Source organism: Austrofundulus limnaeus, unplaced genomic scaffold, assembly GCF_001266775.1.
Source record: "Austrofundulus limnaeus strain Quisiro unplaced genomic scaffold, Austrofundulus_limnaeus-1.0 Scaffold10, whole genome shotgun sequence".
Lineage (NCBI taxonomy): Eukaryota > Metazoa > Chordata > Actinopteri > Cyprinodontiformes > Rivulidae > Austrofundulus > Austrofundulus limnaeus.
In genome coordinates, this window is record NW_013952412.1 from 1,122,097 (window position 1) to 1,136,978 (window position 14,882).

General features: G+C 41.8%; 3 protein-coding genes across 3 annotated transcripts in view; 1 reads left to right on the top strand and 2 right to left on the bottom strand.

Moving 5' to 3' along the window:
• LOC106513017 (wiskott-Aldrich syndrome protein homolog 1) overlaps window positions 1–2,043 on the bottom strand; it is a 2,852-nt gene extending 809 nt beyond the window's left edge. Inside the window, exons 1-2 of the mRNA XM_014001633.1 lie at window positions 1,523–2,043; window positions 529–852 (exon numbers count right to left, since the gene is read on the bottom strand). Of these exons, the coding sequence (XP_013857087.1) occupies window positions 529–852; window positions 1,523–1,634 (436 nt within the window). The 5' untranslated portion in view covers window positions 1,635–2,043. The remainder of the gene's footprint in view (window positions 1–528; window positions 853–1,522) is intronic.
• Window positions 2,044–3,703: 1,660 nt separating this feature from the next.
• Window positions 3,704–11,437, bottom strand: wdr6 (WD repeat domain 6; the record flags this gene model as incomplete). The annotated part of the gene is given in 6 exon segments (XM_014001761.1): window positions 3,704–4,621; window positions 4,822–4,938; window positions 7,659–7,736; window positions 7,823–10,469; window positions 10,722–10,877; window positions 11,355–11,437. Coding segments are annotated over 6 exon segments (3,951 nt in total). The 3' UTR covers window positions 3,704–3,738.
• Window positions 11,438–12,025: 588 nt separating this feature from the next.
• On the top strand, window positions 12,026–14,871 carry fsbp (fibrinogen silencer binding protein). Its single transcript, XM_014001763.1, has 4 exons — window positions 12,026–12,317; window positions 13,322–13,368; window positions 13,518–13,671; window positions 14,361–14,871. Exons 1-4 carry the CDS (start codon window positions 12,113–12,115, stop codon window positions 14,720–14,722), a joined length of 768 nt encoding a protein of 255 aa, XP_013857217.1. The 5' UTR covers window positions 12,026–12,112; the 3' UTR covers window positions 14,723–14,871.
• The last annotated feature ends 11 nt before the right edge of the window (window positions 14,872–14,882 follow it).

Here is a 14,882-nt window from a genome sequence, read left to right on the forward strand (position 1 = left end):
ATATATATGTTTTGTTCACAAAATCCCCTTTTTGCATCATGCAAATGTTCACAAAATCCCCTTTTTGCATCATGCAAATTTCTTGGTATGTTTAAACTTTTTTCTGCTCTTTTGCAAATATTTCCTATTTTCTTGTAATTTTCGGCCATTTTCAGCTTTTTCTTGACACATTTTTTTCTACTTTTCATTTTTGTTTTCCAACTTATAGCAAATGTCAGATGTTCAAATTTAACTCACTAGGTTTTGCTATTAAACTTTTTCAGCTTGACCTCAGCAGCTTTCAGCAAAAATCCTTTCGCATTAAGAATTCACACTGCGTTTTCACTGGAAGTGCAAATTCTCTTGTTATAATATATTATTTTATTATAAATATTAAAAAAATATATTACTTATGCTATATAAAATCCCAAATCAAAGGAAGCTAATCAGTCAAAATGCCTACCATTGCCACCTTCGCCATCATCATCACTAAAGGGGAAAAAAAGACAGGAAACCCTAATGAAGCTGAAGTCTCATGGTTAGTTTTACCTGAACTCTTCTGACAGACCGCCGGGAAAGGAGATGGGATTTCAGAGCTGAAACTTAAATTTTCTTCATCGTCCTCTTGTTTCCCACGAGGACTGACAGGTGTGGGCGGAGGGACAGCAGGAGGTGAGGGTGGAAGAGGAGGGGGTCGTGGGGGAGGAGGGGCTGGGGGAATCGTGGTGAAGGAGGATTCTACATGAGCCAGGCCTCCCCAAGGAGTGATGGTGGTGTCTGAGAGGAGGATGGAGGGCGGCGCTGGGAGAGGATGGGAGGAAGAGCCCCCCCGCTGCTGCTGGGCCTGTTTTTTACGACCGGTCTGATGGGGAACTGGAAAGACAGAAAAAAAGGTGACTAGTTGCTTGAATGATTTTTTAAATGAAATTTAAAGAAAACAGTTAAAAATATTGTAGGAAAATTGATGTAAAGAATCTGAATGTCAAAACAGTCCAGTTCAGACCAACTAAATAACAACGCAATACATTTATTTTAGATGTAAACTGTGTCACGTTGAGTCAAACATGTGATTTGACCTGTTTTGCTCCCAGATGAGTGAATAAAAGGCAGGCGGTTGCGAGACATCCAAAACCTGGGAACCAAAATTAGCATAAATATGAACCAGTCCAAATCTCTTAAAACCATGTCTGCACTTTGTTCTTATGTATACAAAACGCACAGAAATGTGTAAGTTTGTTTATATAAATATGACAGTGTTGTCATTTTTTAAGTTTTAAACTTATCTGATTCCTTTTTGTTACGCCATTTTTCTATTTCCAATTTACCTCATTCAATAAATGAAAGATGTCATGGTTCAAAGCATCATTTATGTTTAAAAAGACGTTTCTCCTTAGAAATATTTTCTAGAAGGGTCAAACGCTGTAACATTGGATAAATTTACCTCCCAAAGTGTCACCATCAGATTATAGTTTTTACTTCTTTGTTTTCGTCTGTTTCATCAGACTGAGTTGTTGTGTGTCTGTGTGTGTTTGTGTGTGCGTACCTCTTTGAAAGATGCAGAAAGTCACTCGTTCTGCACTTTGACAGCTGCACTCCTCTGCCTCTTTGCTCTCACTAAAACGTCCTTCGCAGTTGCACGCCGAGACTCGGGTCATCAAGAAGATGCAGGGACAGTTTTCCTACTGGCACTTCATCAGTGCAGATGGTGATGACTTCTCAGGTTGAAATCCTTACGGTTTGTCTTCATTGCACGTTATTTGAGATGAAAAGAAAATGCTGACAATGCAGCTTTCCATAAAAAAAAAAAAATCAAATAAAACTTGCAGTTCTGGCAAACATCTGTTTGTTCTTCAATGTGCAGTTTTAACTATCATCTGGAAGCCTCTGAATCTGTCAGTCGTCTCACCAACCTTCACCTTCATCCTGTCCTCAGCCTGGCTTTCATTCTGCCTCCTCGTCCTTTTCACTCATGCTTTTCACTTTCTATATGACAGCAAAGGGCACAAAGGTCACACAGGGAAACTGGATCCTGGGAGCTTTCATCTGCTTCGTCTTCATGTTCCAACTCTTCAGCCCACCCCCACCCCCCCACTCACACTTCCCCCACCCTCTCCTTCTCATACTTCACTATAAGCGCTGTTAGTGAAATGGGTCCTTGACAAAAAGTAACGTGAGATGAGAATTACATTTTAAAATATTTATGGATACCGTCAGCTTGCCCCTTCAAGGGCTCTGACCGAAATAAACAGGTGGTATGCATTTGTTTAGGCATAATGTGCAAAAGTTTTAACCCAAATAAGGCAGACTTTTTAGTAATATTTTTAAGAGCTGCAGTTTTATAAGGTTTATGGTGATTTTCCAAAGTTTTTCTTTTAAACTTTGTATTTTTCCACTTTTTTGCCAACTCATTCTACCTTAACACCATAATAATAATAATAATAATAATAATAATAATAATAATTTTGATGTATATACATAAATATTAATATAATAATTTAACTGCAAAGTTCTAGTCTGTGTTTATCACTGACAATGGCAATAAAACGGATTCTGATTCTGAATTTATGTTGTAACACGTGCTTTAAAATGTCAGGAAAAATGAGTAAAGGTCAAAAGAAAGTGTCGCGCTACAGCAGAAGCAAAATATATGAAAGTCACAATTACTAAACAAGAAAACCTCAGAGACCTCACGTTACCTTTCAGTTACTTTGTCAACTTTTCAGCTAAGAGCTCTGTAGAAACCACTAAGCAGAAATCTGTATGCCTTTACAAAAAAAAGTGCCAAGAAACTGACCAAATAAACATTTTTACAAGCACAAGTGCGCACCCACAGGTGACTGTGAATCCAGACCAGCAGTCTTTGATCCAGCATCATGTGCACACTCTAATCTGCAATTTATGACATTTAAAGTGGCGTATGTGAACGGGCTGCAAGCTGTCTCACACTTCATCAGACACAGTTACATTTGCATTCCAGAGAGACGCAGAGAAGGGAGAAGAAATATGCAAATGGCATAAACAGTTTCATGTCAAACTGCCACATGAAGTGCATCAGACTCAGCACTCACTACTGCAATAAGGCTTCTGCAACTAAGATTTGGGTTTCATGTTTTCATGAACCATGACCATAAACTCTCATCTTTGTAGAGAACCTGCCTAAAACTGAGTCTTTGAAAAAGTGGACATAAAAACAAAAGAAAGGAATTTACCTAAATCAATATTGACAAGCTTCAACATCTCTGGGGCTGATGAGATAAAACTTGGAGCTTTTTGACCAGTAACATCAGTCATTAAGGGTACCAACAGATTTAATGAAGATGTTCTCAAATAATTTAAACATTTCAAATAAAGGATTTATTTTTCAGATGGATGAGGCACAAAATACTGCATCCAAAGTAATTCCTGTTCTCTTTGAGCAGTTTGTTGTTCTTTTACCAAAGAATGGCACATATGGTGCACACACCAGATGATTTTAATGTTCTTATGCATCGGCAATGAAAAATGTAAGCTGTCCTTGATGAGCACCAAAAAAGCATTTTTGCGTCATTTCATTTCACTGCCTTTCATTTGTTTTGTTGGAACTTTTATCAAAGTTTTGTAATAAACAATATTTTTTGTGAACTTGCTTTATAGAAATGAACAAATAGCATAAAAATCATCATAAACAACTTTATTTTATTAAAAAAAAAAAACTATTTGATTAGTGGAAAAGCTTCCAAGATGATTTTTTTTAAATTATCAACACATCTTTAACATTGTTCACACATGTCCTTTGGAAAATAAAAACTCTTGATTTTCTGGAGGTTGTTTCTGAAAACCATTCTCCTTTCTAATGTTCTCTGTGTCCATTTCTGAAAATCTGAGTCTCAGTAGCTGGAAGCCCTGGCCACAGACCAGCACCCATCCCATCTTCTGTCTCTTTTCCCTGCTCCCACAGGAAACCACAGAACCCGTCTTCTCATCTGTCTCAGTTGTCTCGCAGCCTTTTCTGTCACAAACTGGGTCAACATTTCCCTCGTATCCTGCGTTAACCCGCTCGGTCTCAAATCCTGTCGTTCCCGTCTCGTCTCCCTCACCCCCCTCCCACACTGCGAGCCCCGCAGCATCAGCAACGTGTGAGAACAGCGCTCCGCTGTGGCTGATGCCGGTACGGCCGACTCTCCATAGGCAAACCCTCTGATCCGAGGAGGTGGAGACCAGGAGGCCTGGGCTCAGGAGCTTCAGGGCGGTGAGGGGGCCAGCGTGGGCCAGCAGGACGTGGGACTGGGAGAGCAGCTGAAGCTGAATCTGATCAGAAGGTTCAACATGAGCTTGCGGTAACGCGCGACGGTGACAGATCTGTGAGAATCCTCTGCTGCCGCCGAGCTTCCCATCTTCTGGGTACCACACCCTAACTGTGGACACTGTCAGCTGCCCGTCATCTCCTCCACTTGCAACAGTTACTAGGCAACCCTCTCGTCTTCCCAGTTTCTCTGCCCAAACAGCCAATGAGTTGACGCCACTCTGGTGGGCGGGAATGTCGAGGCCGGGGATTGGTGCGGTTGGAGCACCACTTGAATTATCCATCGATGAAAACTGAGCTTGAGTCAAATGCCACACAGCGATTTTCCCGTCTGTAGCAGCACTAAAGAGCAGCTTAGACCTGCGACAGAAGCACAGTAATATCACTTTTAATGGTACGTTTATTTAAACGGTACAGTCAAAATGAGTTTATCATAAGACTTAGGCATCTTAAATTAATAAAGCAGTGCATTGACATAGCATTTCATAAAAAGAGCACAGCTATTGCCTACCTTTCATGGCAGCAAGTGACATTTATGTGGATCTGAAAAACAAGCTCACCTGTTGCCTTCGTCATCCTCCAGGCTGCAGGTGGCGACACTGAGCACACAGCGCTGGTGGTAAAATATCTCCCACAACAGGTCAATTCGATTTTTAACCTCACTGACAGAAAACAGTCTGAAAAAACAATTACAAAACTGCATGTAGGCAGGTCAATTAATGACATTATTATCTTACATGAAGACAGAAATGCCTAATTAGAACAATGAAGACGCAAAAATGCTCTTTATTTCTTAACTGTAAGTCTTAAACTACCGGTATTACAGTGAACCTCCACAAAGTTGCATTTCACAGTTTGCAGACTCGGTCTTGCGCAGATTTTTTCATGAAACCCAACTACCCGTAGTTTGCGGTAATCACCGTGATATTGCGGAAACAGGAAATACAGTGCTGTAAGGAATGTCAGTTTTTCTTTTCTCTTGATTTTTCTAGCTAAATTATTAAGAACAATTTAATTTACAAATTTGAAACAAAAATATTTTTGTAAATAAAGTTCCAAAAAATTAAAAACAAAACAGTTCAGTACTCATGCCATGTGTGTGGACACATGGCATGAGTACTGTGTGGTGTGTAGCTGCTAACTGCTTAGAACTTGTGTGTTTTTATTTAGTTCTTATCACATGCCACCCCAAAAGCATTTTAGGTCTTTTCAAGGCCAAATCCAATATTTGCGGGTTTTTTTACACAATTTTTGGGTATTATAAGAATGTTACCCCCACAAAGATCAGGGATTCACTGCATATAAATTTGCACGTGAGGACAAAATGCAATTACAACAGGTAAAATAAGTATTGAACACGTCATCATTTTTCTCATTAAATATATTACTAGAGGTGCTAATGACATGAAATTTTCACCAGATGTRGGTAACAACCCAAGTGATCCATACCTACAAAGAAATCAAACCATAAATGTCCAGAAATGAAGTTATTTGTAATAATGTGGAATGGCACAGGGAAAAAGTATTGAACACACTTACTGAAATTTATCTAATACTTTGTACAAAAGCCTTTGTTGTCAATGACAGCTTCAAGACGCCTCCTGTATGGAGAAACTAGTGGCATGCATTGCTCAGGTGTGATTTTGGCCCATTCTTCCACAAACAGTCTTCAAATCTTGAAGGTTTCGTGGACCTCTTCTATGAACTCTGATCTTTAGTTCTTTCCATAGATTTTCTGTTGGATTCAGGTCAGGTGATTGGCTGGGCCATTCCAGCAGCTTTAGTTTCTTTCTCTGAAACCAACTGAGAGTTTCCTTGACTTTGTGTTTGGGCTCATTGTCTTGCTGAAATGTCCAGCCACGTTTCATCTTCATCATCCTGGTAGATGGAAGCAGATTTTTATCAAGAATGTCTCTGTACATTTTTCCACTCATCCTTCCTTCAATTATTTGAAATTTGCCAGTACCATATGCTGAAAAACAGCCCCACACCATGATGTTCCCACCTCCAAACTTCACTGTTGGTATGGTGTTTTTGGGCTGATGTGCAGTGCCATTTGACCTCCAAACATGATGTGTATTCTGGCATCCAAACAGTTCAATGTTGGTCTCATCTGACCAGACTAGATTCTCCCAGTATTACACAGGCTTGTTTAAATGTTGTGCAGCAAACTTTAAAGGAGCTTCAACATGCTGTTTCTTCAGCAGTGGAGTCTTGCGTGGTGAGCGTGCATACAGGCCATGGTGGTTCAGTGCATTACTTATTGTTTTCTTTGAAACAAACATACCTGCTAATTCCAGGTCTTTCTGAAGCTCTCCACAAGTGGTCCTTGGCTCTTGGACAACTCTTCTGATAATTCTTTTCACTCCTCTGTCAGAAATCTTGTGAGGAGCACCTGGTCGTGGTCAGTTTATGGTGAAATAATGTTCTTTCCACTTCTGAATTATGGCCCCAACAGTGCTCACTGGAACCTTCAGAAGTTTAGACATTCTTCTGTAACCGATGCCATCATTATGCTTTGCAACAATAAGGTTGTGAAGGTCTTGAGAGAGCTCTTTACTTTTACCCATCATCAGATGGTCCTTGTGTGATACCTGGCCATCATTTGGGACTGAACCAGCTGATGTTAATTTGCACTGACAAGGGGCAGGCTTGCTTTCTAATTACTGAGAGAGTTCAGCTGGTGTCTTGGCTTTCCATGCCTTTTTACACCTCCCTTTCTTCATGTGTTCAATACTTTTTCCCTGTGTCATTCCACATTATTACAAATAACTTCATTTCTGGACATTTATGGTTTGATTTCTTTGTATGTATGGATCACTTGGGTTGTTACCAACATCTGGTGAAAATTTCATGTCATTAGCACCTCTAGTAATATGTTTACTGAGAAAAATGATGACGTGTTCAATACTTATTTTACCCGCTGTATATGTTCAATACATGTACATTTTTCCAAAGACAAAGGTGATTTGAATAAAAGGCAAACAAGAATCAGAAACTGCAAACTATCATTTCCGTTTTGCTGAGTGTTTAAAATCATTATCCATTTCCATTTTCTTCTGCTTATCCGGGGGCAGCAGCCTAAACAGAGACCCAGACTTCCCTCTCCCCAGCCACTTGGGCCAGCTCCTCTGGGGGAATCCCAAGGTGTTCCCAGACCAGCTGAGAGACATAGTCCCTCCAGCGTGTCCTGGGTCTTCCTCTGAGCCTCCTCCCAGTGGGACGGGCCCAGAACAGATCACCAGGGAGGCGTCCAGGAGGCATTCTAACCAGATGCCTGAGCCACCTTAACTGGCTCCTCTTGACGTGGAGGAACCTGGTAAAATGACTAAGATAATAAAAATACTTCTGATTCTGCTTTACTTCAGCTTCCAAGAATAAAATGAATGAAACCAACCTGACAGCCCCATCACTGCAGGACAGAGCAAAGAGGACACAGTCCACCCTTTCCTCCAGAACCTCTATAGAGACATATCTAAAAACACACAAATGATTGAACATAAATCATACAAACAGAACAGTGCCAGCTCAAAACTTATTATTAACTATAATAAAACTCGCCTCGTTTCGGGGTTCATTTTCACCGTTTTGTGTCGGTTCCGCCTCCTTTCCCATTGTATGTCCAATCGGTGGCTTGCTACCTGGACCACCTGACAGGAGGGAGCCCGTCTCTGTCGGTCCCAGAGGATCACCAGCCGGTAACACTGGATCTGAGCCCGGCCGCCGGCTGACAGCAGCAAGGCAGACAGAGTATGTTTCTGCTGTTTGCGCCCTCCCTCTGGGCGTGTTATGGCTGTCACTGTGCGCACACCTGAGATGTGGTCGGTGAGAACTGACAGGACTCTGACGAGGCCAGAAAGTGGATTCAACGCCAGGACAGCTAAGCTGGTGTCCTCTCCTCCTGTAACGACTATCTCCCAACATCTTTTCTCTCCTCCCACCTCACATCCCTCATTTTCACTGTCGCTTTTATCACGCTTTGTCCGAACGTCATCCCCAAACTCCTCGATCCTGCCCAGCCTGCAAACACACCAGATCCCCCTCCCATGGATGGAGTCCCTCAAGCTCCACCCCGCAGTCTCTCCCTCCTTCTCAGCCCCGCCAAGCGTCTCACCGGGGGGCTGCCAAGTCAGAACTGCTCCCTGCTTAATGAAGACCAATGCTCCATACCCGGGCCAAATCCCTGCGTGCGACGTCCAGAGGCTCCAAGAACGGTGCCCTCCACCACACGGCACAGACATTAGCCTTTCCTGTCTCACAGGGTCCCAAATCACGAAATGAGCAGCGTGAAAGCCGGCAATAACGAATCTGGCTTCTCTTTCTTTGGCGTCCTCTATAAAAATCTGTTCTCCATCTTCAGCCACCCACTGATCTTCACATTTCTCCTCCTCTAATAGAAATTCAGACTCAAGAAATAAAACTCTCTCCAGCCACTCCATACCTTTGCAGGCCCTCTGGACCCGGAGCACCTCCAGCTGGAGCTTTTCGTTCTGAGAACTGTCGTCTCGTCGGCTCTCGCCTGGGCTTTCGGGCGCTCGGTTCACTCTGAACACCCTCACACAGCCGTCCTTTCCGGAGCTGTAGAGCAACCCTCGGTGCTCACACACCGACGTGACGCCACCTTTCCCGTGCGCCCCAAACAAACAGCTCAGCGGCTGCAGCTCCGTCGCTCGGCTTTCCCCATCTACTTCTCCTTGTTCGTCGTCGACCCGTCCCTCGTCTCTTTCCCCACGCTCGGTGTTTGCTCCTTCCTTGAACAAAAGCAAGGAGCCTCTTCTGTCTCCACAAACCCAAAGAAGAGTCTCAGGGCTGCGCTGGAGGAGAGTGGCAGCTGTGAGCCAACGCTTAGCGCACTTAGGTAGGAGAAAAGGTGGAAGAGACGTTGCACTAACGTCTAAGAAACTGTTTTTCTTTGTTTTCACGTCGACACGCCAGCGGTAGACGAGTCCTTCAGCGCCCGATGCTAGCAAATAAACATCATCTTTATGCTTTTGCCAAATCACACTATGAATCTTCCCTGATCCACCTGTAAGTCTGATTCCGGACTCTGGATGAGAAGTAGGAAGCACCTGTAAGGATCCGCCAAGGTTTCCCACACTGCATAAATCAACCGTGGTGGCCGACTCAATCACAACAGATATTGCATCTATCACACAGTAGGAATGGAACTCTGGAGGCCCTTGCCATAATGTTTCCCACTTTCCACCTTTGTACTGGCAAATTATTCCCCTGTCAGTGCAAACTACAAACTGACACCAGCTCGTGTTTCCATCCTTCCCCCCTGCGACACAAACTACTTTTGTCGGGACGTGATTAGGAAGTTTCAGGTCCGTTATTTTCTCCACCGTCTCGTTCACGTCCTCTTTATCCCGCTCGCGGTCTTCCACCTTCCACAGCCGGACCCCGCCGTCTGCTCCCCCCGTCACCACCCACCGCTTACCGTCCCCCGTCAAGTCGCTGACCGCCAGGGCACGGATGCCTCCGGCTCGATGACCCTTCAGCGTGCGGACCACCTTCCCGCCCCCGGCCAAGTCCCAGACCAAACAGGTCCCGTCCTCCCCGGCGCTGAACACTCGTTCCGGAGTGAGACGCACCGAGAAAACTCTGGCTTGGTGACCGTAAAGGACTCTTAAACAAGTCGGGTTCAGCTCCCCGCAGTTCCCTCCAGGGCCACCTATCGTTCCGATGCCCCAGACTCGAACGCTGCGGTCGTCCGAGGCGGATGCCAGCTGTCCTTTCTCCTGTAGGTAAGAGATGCTGAAGATGACACCGCTGTGGCCCGACAGACGCCGCTCAACTGGAGCTTTAAACCCTGAATCACTCATTTCATTACATCCTCCTGGTTTCCAAATGACCAGCTGGTTGAAAACGGTCCCCCCTACCAAGACAGTATCGGCCCAGGACTCATGCACCAGAAGAAGGGCAGAATACAATAAACAACCTTCAAAACAGGAGCAGTGAACCAGCACATTTCCTGAAACAGCGTCCAGGAGAAGAGCGCCGTTGTGGGCGACAGCCACACAGAGTAGTGACCGGTTGTCTCCAGAGGACCAGCGAGCATCCAAGGCCCAGTCCCGTAGCTCCAACAGGGGACCCTGGGTCTCCAAACGCAGATGCTCCACATCCACATGGAGCCTTACCACCCTCACAGCCTTTCCTCCGAACACCGCCAAGTCATGGAAATACGGCTTTGAGATGGAGCTCCTGTCTGGGAAATAATAGCAACAAAAAAGGAGATTCTGTAAATTTATGTTCATGAATAAACGTTGAATATATCAATAAACAAACAGTGAATAGGATGACAAATAACTGGGTAATGTTTATATTTAATCATTGTTTTAATCACTTTGTCAAAAACACTTGATTTTCTGATTCAGACGTTTCAGTATAACTTGTATGATAATATTAATAATATAAAAAAAAATAAAATCCAAGGAGTGTAAGCGTCTGATGTGCTCACCATGCCTATGGGTTACTGTGGAAGAGCTCTGGGTTGGAACAGCAGCCTGATTTCTTGGTCTTATGCCGTGAATCCGGTGATGCTGGAGGACGCTCAGTGAGACACTGGCCTTAGGAAGAGTTTGGAGGCTGAACACTGACAAAACTGGACCTTCACCTGCCAGAGAGGAAAAATATGACTGTTTTAAAGAAGCATTTCACTTATGTATGAAAGGCACCACATCATTTTTAGTCATCTGATTGAGAAAGATTTTCAAAGACACATTTTGAAAACCAGCACGTGTTTGTTCCATCATTTTTGATTAATTATTTTTGCTTCTCATCTAATGCATCAGTATTCTTGTTTTCAAGCTTTTGATGCTGTTGACACCTAATCCTAACGAATATAACAATACCATAATCATTTGTAGACTGATTAGTAATATTTGTAGACCATTAAGGAACCTCTTAAAAATAAGATTGACTATATTTCTTTACTAAATAATGTTAATTATAAGTTATAAAGTTGTTGATAATAACTTGTGGACTGATCCACAATTTTTCCATTGGAATTTTCGTTTTGATCAACACAATAATATTGGCACATCACTAAAAATTACTTGCACGTTGTAAACAAAAAAGAAACTGAGCTTACCCGTAAGTAAAAACTTGTCCTGAAGGAATTCCAGACCAGTGATTGGAACTACAAGGGCGGCTGTCTCCATTTCTTAAGTTACAAAGACTTTAGTTTATGTCTTTTAGTTAGCAAAACAAGCTATCAGCAGGAGAATTTATCTATCGTTCAATATCGGCAGAAAGAAATAAAACAAAATGGTCTCCTTTACTTGCTTGCTTACATTCTTAAAGATTTAAACAAAGTTAGGCTACATTTTACAGAAGCATTCTAACAAATGTATTTAGTTGTCCACGAAGAAACGTAGCCTACATGTGTTTCAGTTCTGGTTCCTGTCATATTTTAACCAATCAAGCTACAGCGTTTGCTTCCTAAAACATGATTGGCTGAATGAATAAAATAGCCGTGTTGATTGGCTAAAACAATGCATGTGACCAATAGGCAAAGAGTTGTGATGCGTTAAAGGGTTCCATGTAGAGACTAGTGTTATTTTGATTTTCAGAGTATTTGTCATTGTGTCTGGATTCTTTCTTTTTTCTTTAGCAAAAGAAAAAAGAAAAAGAAAAAAATTAAAACATTATTATTTACTAAAACAACAAGTGTTTTATACGAGTTCTTAATATCTGAGTTTGCTTAGTATCCTATTTATATTATTATTTTTCCTTCCATGACATTTGTTAATGAGAATTTCCCAGGGAACGTGAAAGCATCACGGGGCAGATTCGGAGAGGTTTTGCTTCTGACCGTAGGTAGCAGTCCAGCTAACTTTCTAGCTAATTATGCCCGGAAAATGTAAATTCCAAGACTCCTGGCTCCAAAAGGACGCTTTTAAGGATTGGCTGGTTAAGGATGCCGGTGACATCCACTTCGCTCGATGCAGGGCCTGTTGTAAATCAATCAAACTTCAGACCATGGGCGAGGCTGCTCTCACCAGCCACGCAGGGGGAGCTGGCCACAAAGCAGCAATCCGCAAGCTGCTGGAAGGTAACCTCCTGCCGACATGCCTGCTGCTGTTGTGGAGGTTTCTGCAGCGACACATTGTTCTTGTATTGTCTGCCTCTTTTAGTTGTTGCAGTTGTGTCTTTCTGCCCCTTATATTTGTTGATAAGTAATGAACATAATGACACATTTTACCAAGTACACAATTAAAGTGCAGTCTCTGAAAAAGACTTCCATTTTGAATATTTTCAGACTTTCCCCCAAATCTAATGCCCTAAAACTACAAATGATAATTGCAAAGCCATAATTACAATTAAAATGATTGACTCCCCTTCCATTACAATTAAAGCCAGCTTTTTTATCTTTTGAGTTAAAATAACATCATGATAAAGGAAAAAGTGTATAAAAAAATCAAAATCCAACCTAAAGTCTTGCTAATGACTGCCATGTTTTTATTGTAAGCAATGATGCCATCATTTTTATATTTTCAATCACTTTTTAAAAAAAAAAAAAGTTTAGTAACAGATTGATGGCTCATTAAGTCAAACTGCTCTGGCTGTGAAAATTGTCACAGACAGTGATTTATTTGTTCTTTCTGTTATTTAGTAACTTGATGCAAAGTGATTACATGACCCAAAGAGTCTTTGGATAGAATAACTAGTTTTAAGGTTGTGGAAAATATAGATTATTAGGGGGGAAATATTAGAAATAATAAATAGGAAAAAAAAACTGAAATAAAAACCATACATTTTCTTAAGTTATTTATATGTGAGAATAATATTTTTATATAATGTATAATCATGGTTAGAATGGTGTTGAGTATGTTAGAAATTATGATATAAACTTTTAACATTTTCTACTCCCTCACACAGAAAATAACCAGTAATCAATATGCGAGAATAAACTGTAAAATTGTTTGTTTTTTGTAAATTTTGTGTTATACCAGTTTAAACCACACGGGGGCACTGTTTCCCTTTTTTTCTAATACTGTATATATTACCTCAGACCCTCCCTGTTTTCCTCTTTGTCTCTTTTTTAATTCAATGTAGGCAAATTAATAAGTGACACTGGGCAGATACATGGCAGCGTAAATCAGGTAAATACTCTTTTAAAATGTAGTAAGTTGATTTCAGTTTATTATTTTTTAAAAACATAATACGGCTAAAATGCATGCTGAAACCTAAAATTGATAATGCAGTGTTAAAACTGAATTTTTTTTAAAAAAGTGCTCCGCCTCCTTCCTAGGCAGAGAACGGCAATGAGCAAATCGCCATCTGCCTCCAGCGTGACGCTTTGGAGAGAATAACTGGCAGCAACTGGTCCGACCTGCACCCGAGCACCACCACAAACTCCACCTCCCACAATGCAACACTTCCTACAGCATATTTCACAGCACCAGGTGAATGTGCAAGCTGCTGTATCATTTGTTGCCTGGAAATGCACTTAAAACTTTATGCTGGGATGGGAAAAAAAAAGCAACAATTTGTCTGATTAAGCTGCGACAGTTACGAGTCCGTTGTCTTTAAGATAATTATTATAGTATTAAATAAAAACGTGAGAAAAAAAAAGAGTTTAGATCCTTTAAGCACAGGTTCTGTGTGAAAAATATGCTGTTCATTATAACAGCCTTAATAAAATCATTTGCTTAACAATCTAGTTATTAAAGTTCAGGTAACATGAGCATGCTTGTGGCCTGTTGGTCCAAACTATAACTTTTAATTGCTTTCATCCTCTAATTGAAGTTTGGACACTGAGGTCATTAATAATTAAGAGGTAGACTAAGGTGGGGGTTATATTCTGTGCATGTTTATGAGGACATGAATTGATTAAAAGTGTCAAAAGTCAACAATTATTAAATATTAATTATGTCGTGTTGAGGTACACAAAGGAAATATAAAAATATGTTGACAAGAGCCACACAGAATCCAAGCTGCATGTTTCTCCAGTCCACATTCAGTGGTTGAAAACCAGAGCTTGTGTTCTTTATTTTTTTATTTTATTATTATTGTTATTATTATTATTATTTTCACATTGGAGAGAATTTACAAAGCAGCCACCACTTATCCTTTCCTCCCTCTGATCACAAAGGCACTTCCAGGCTGAGTAACCAGCGTCTCCACCTGTCAGACTCGGAGAAAGAGGACCCTGGCCACCACCTGGCCCTGCACGACACCTTGGACCTGTCGAGGCTGGAGCACCAGCAGAGGGCGGACGCTCTGGAGGAGCAGCAGCAGATGAAGATTCTGGAGTGGGAGAACCGGATGAAGGTGCTCGCCTGGGAGCAGGACCTGATGAGGGAGAAAACGAAGGCGGCCCGGCAGAAACACAAAGCTCTCAGGATGAAGAAGATTTACTACAGGGCCAAGTTGAAAAAGCTGGGTGAAGACGTGCCACCTTCCTCTGCTAGCAGCGGCGACGACGAAGAAGACAAACCTGATCTGACTGGCTGATCTGGTTGAACACTTTAAATACTCGGCTTACGATTTTATTATTTCGTCCATGTGACGTGAAACTGTGATTGCTGAATTACTCCTGAATGAACAAAACTTAGTGTCTGTTCAGAAGGACCACAGTTCTGTTAGAACACTCTCCAACACTATATATATATAT

Bases quoted from the DNA above. Each gene is read 5' to 3' on its own strand.
- fsbp (XM_014001763.1), top strand. From the start codon at position 12,113: ATGCCCGGAAAATGTAAATTCCAAGACTCCTGGCTCCAAAAGGACGCT. The intron at 12,318-13,321 runs GTAACCTCCTGC...AATTCAATGTAG, and splicing joins AATCCGCAAGCTGCTGGAAG to GCAAATTAATAAGTGACACT. The intron at 13,672-14,360 runs GTGAATGTGCAA...CTGATCACAAAG, and splicing joins AGCATATTTCACAGCACCAG to GCACTTCCAGGCTGAGTAAC.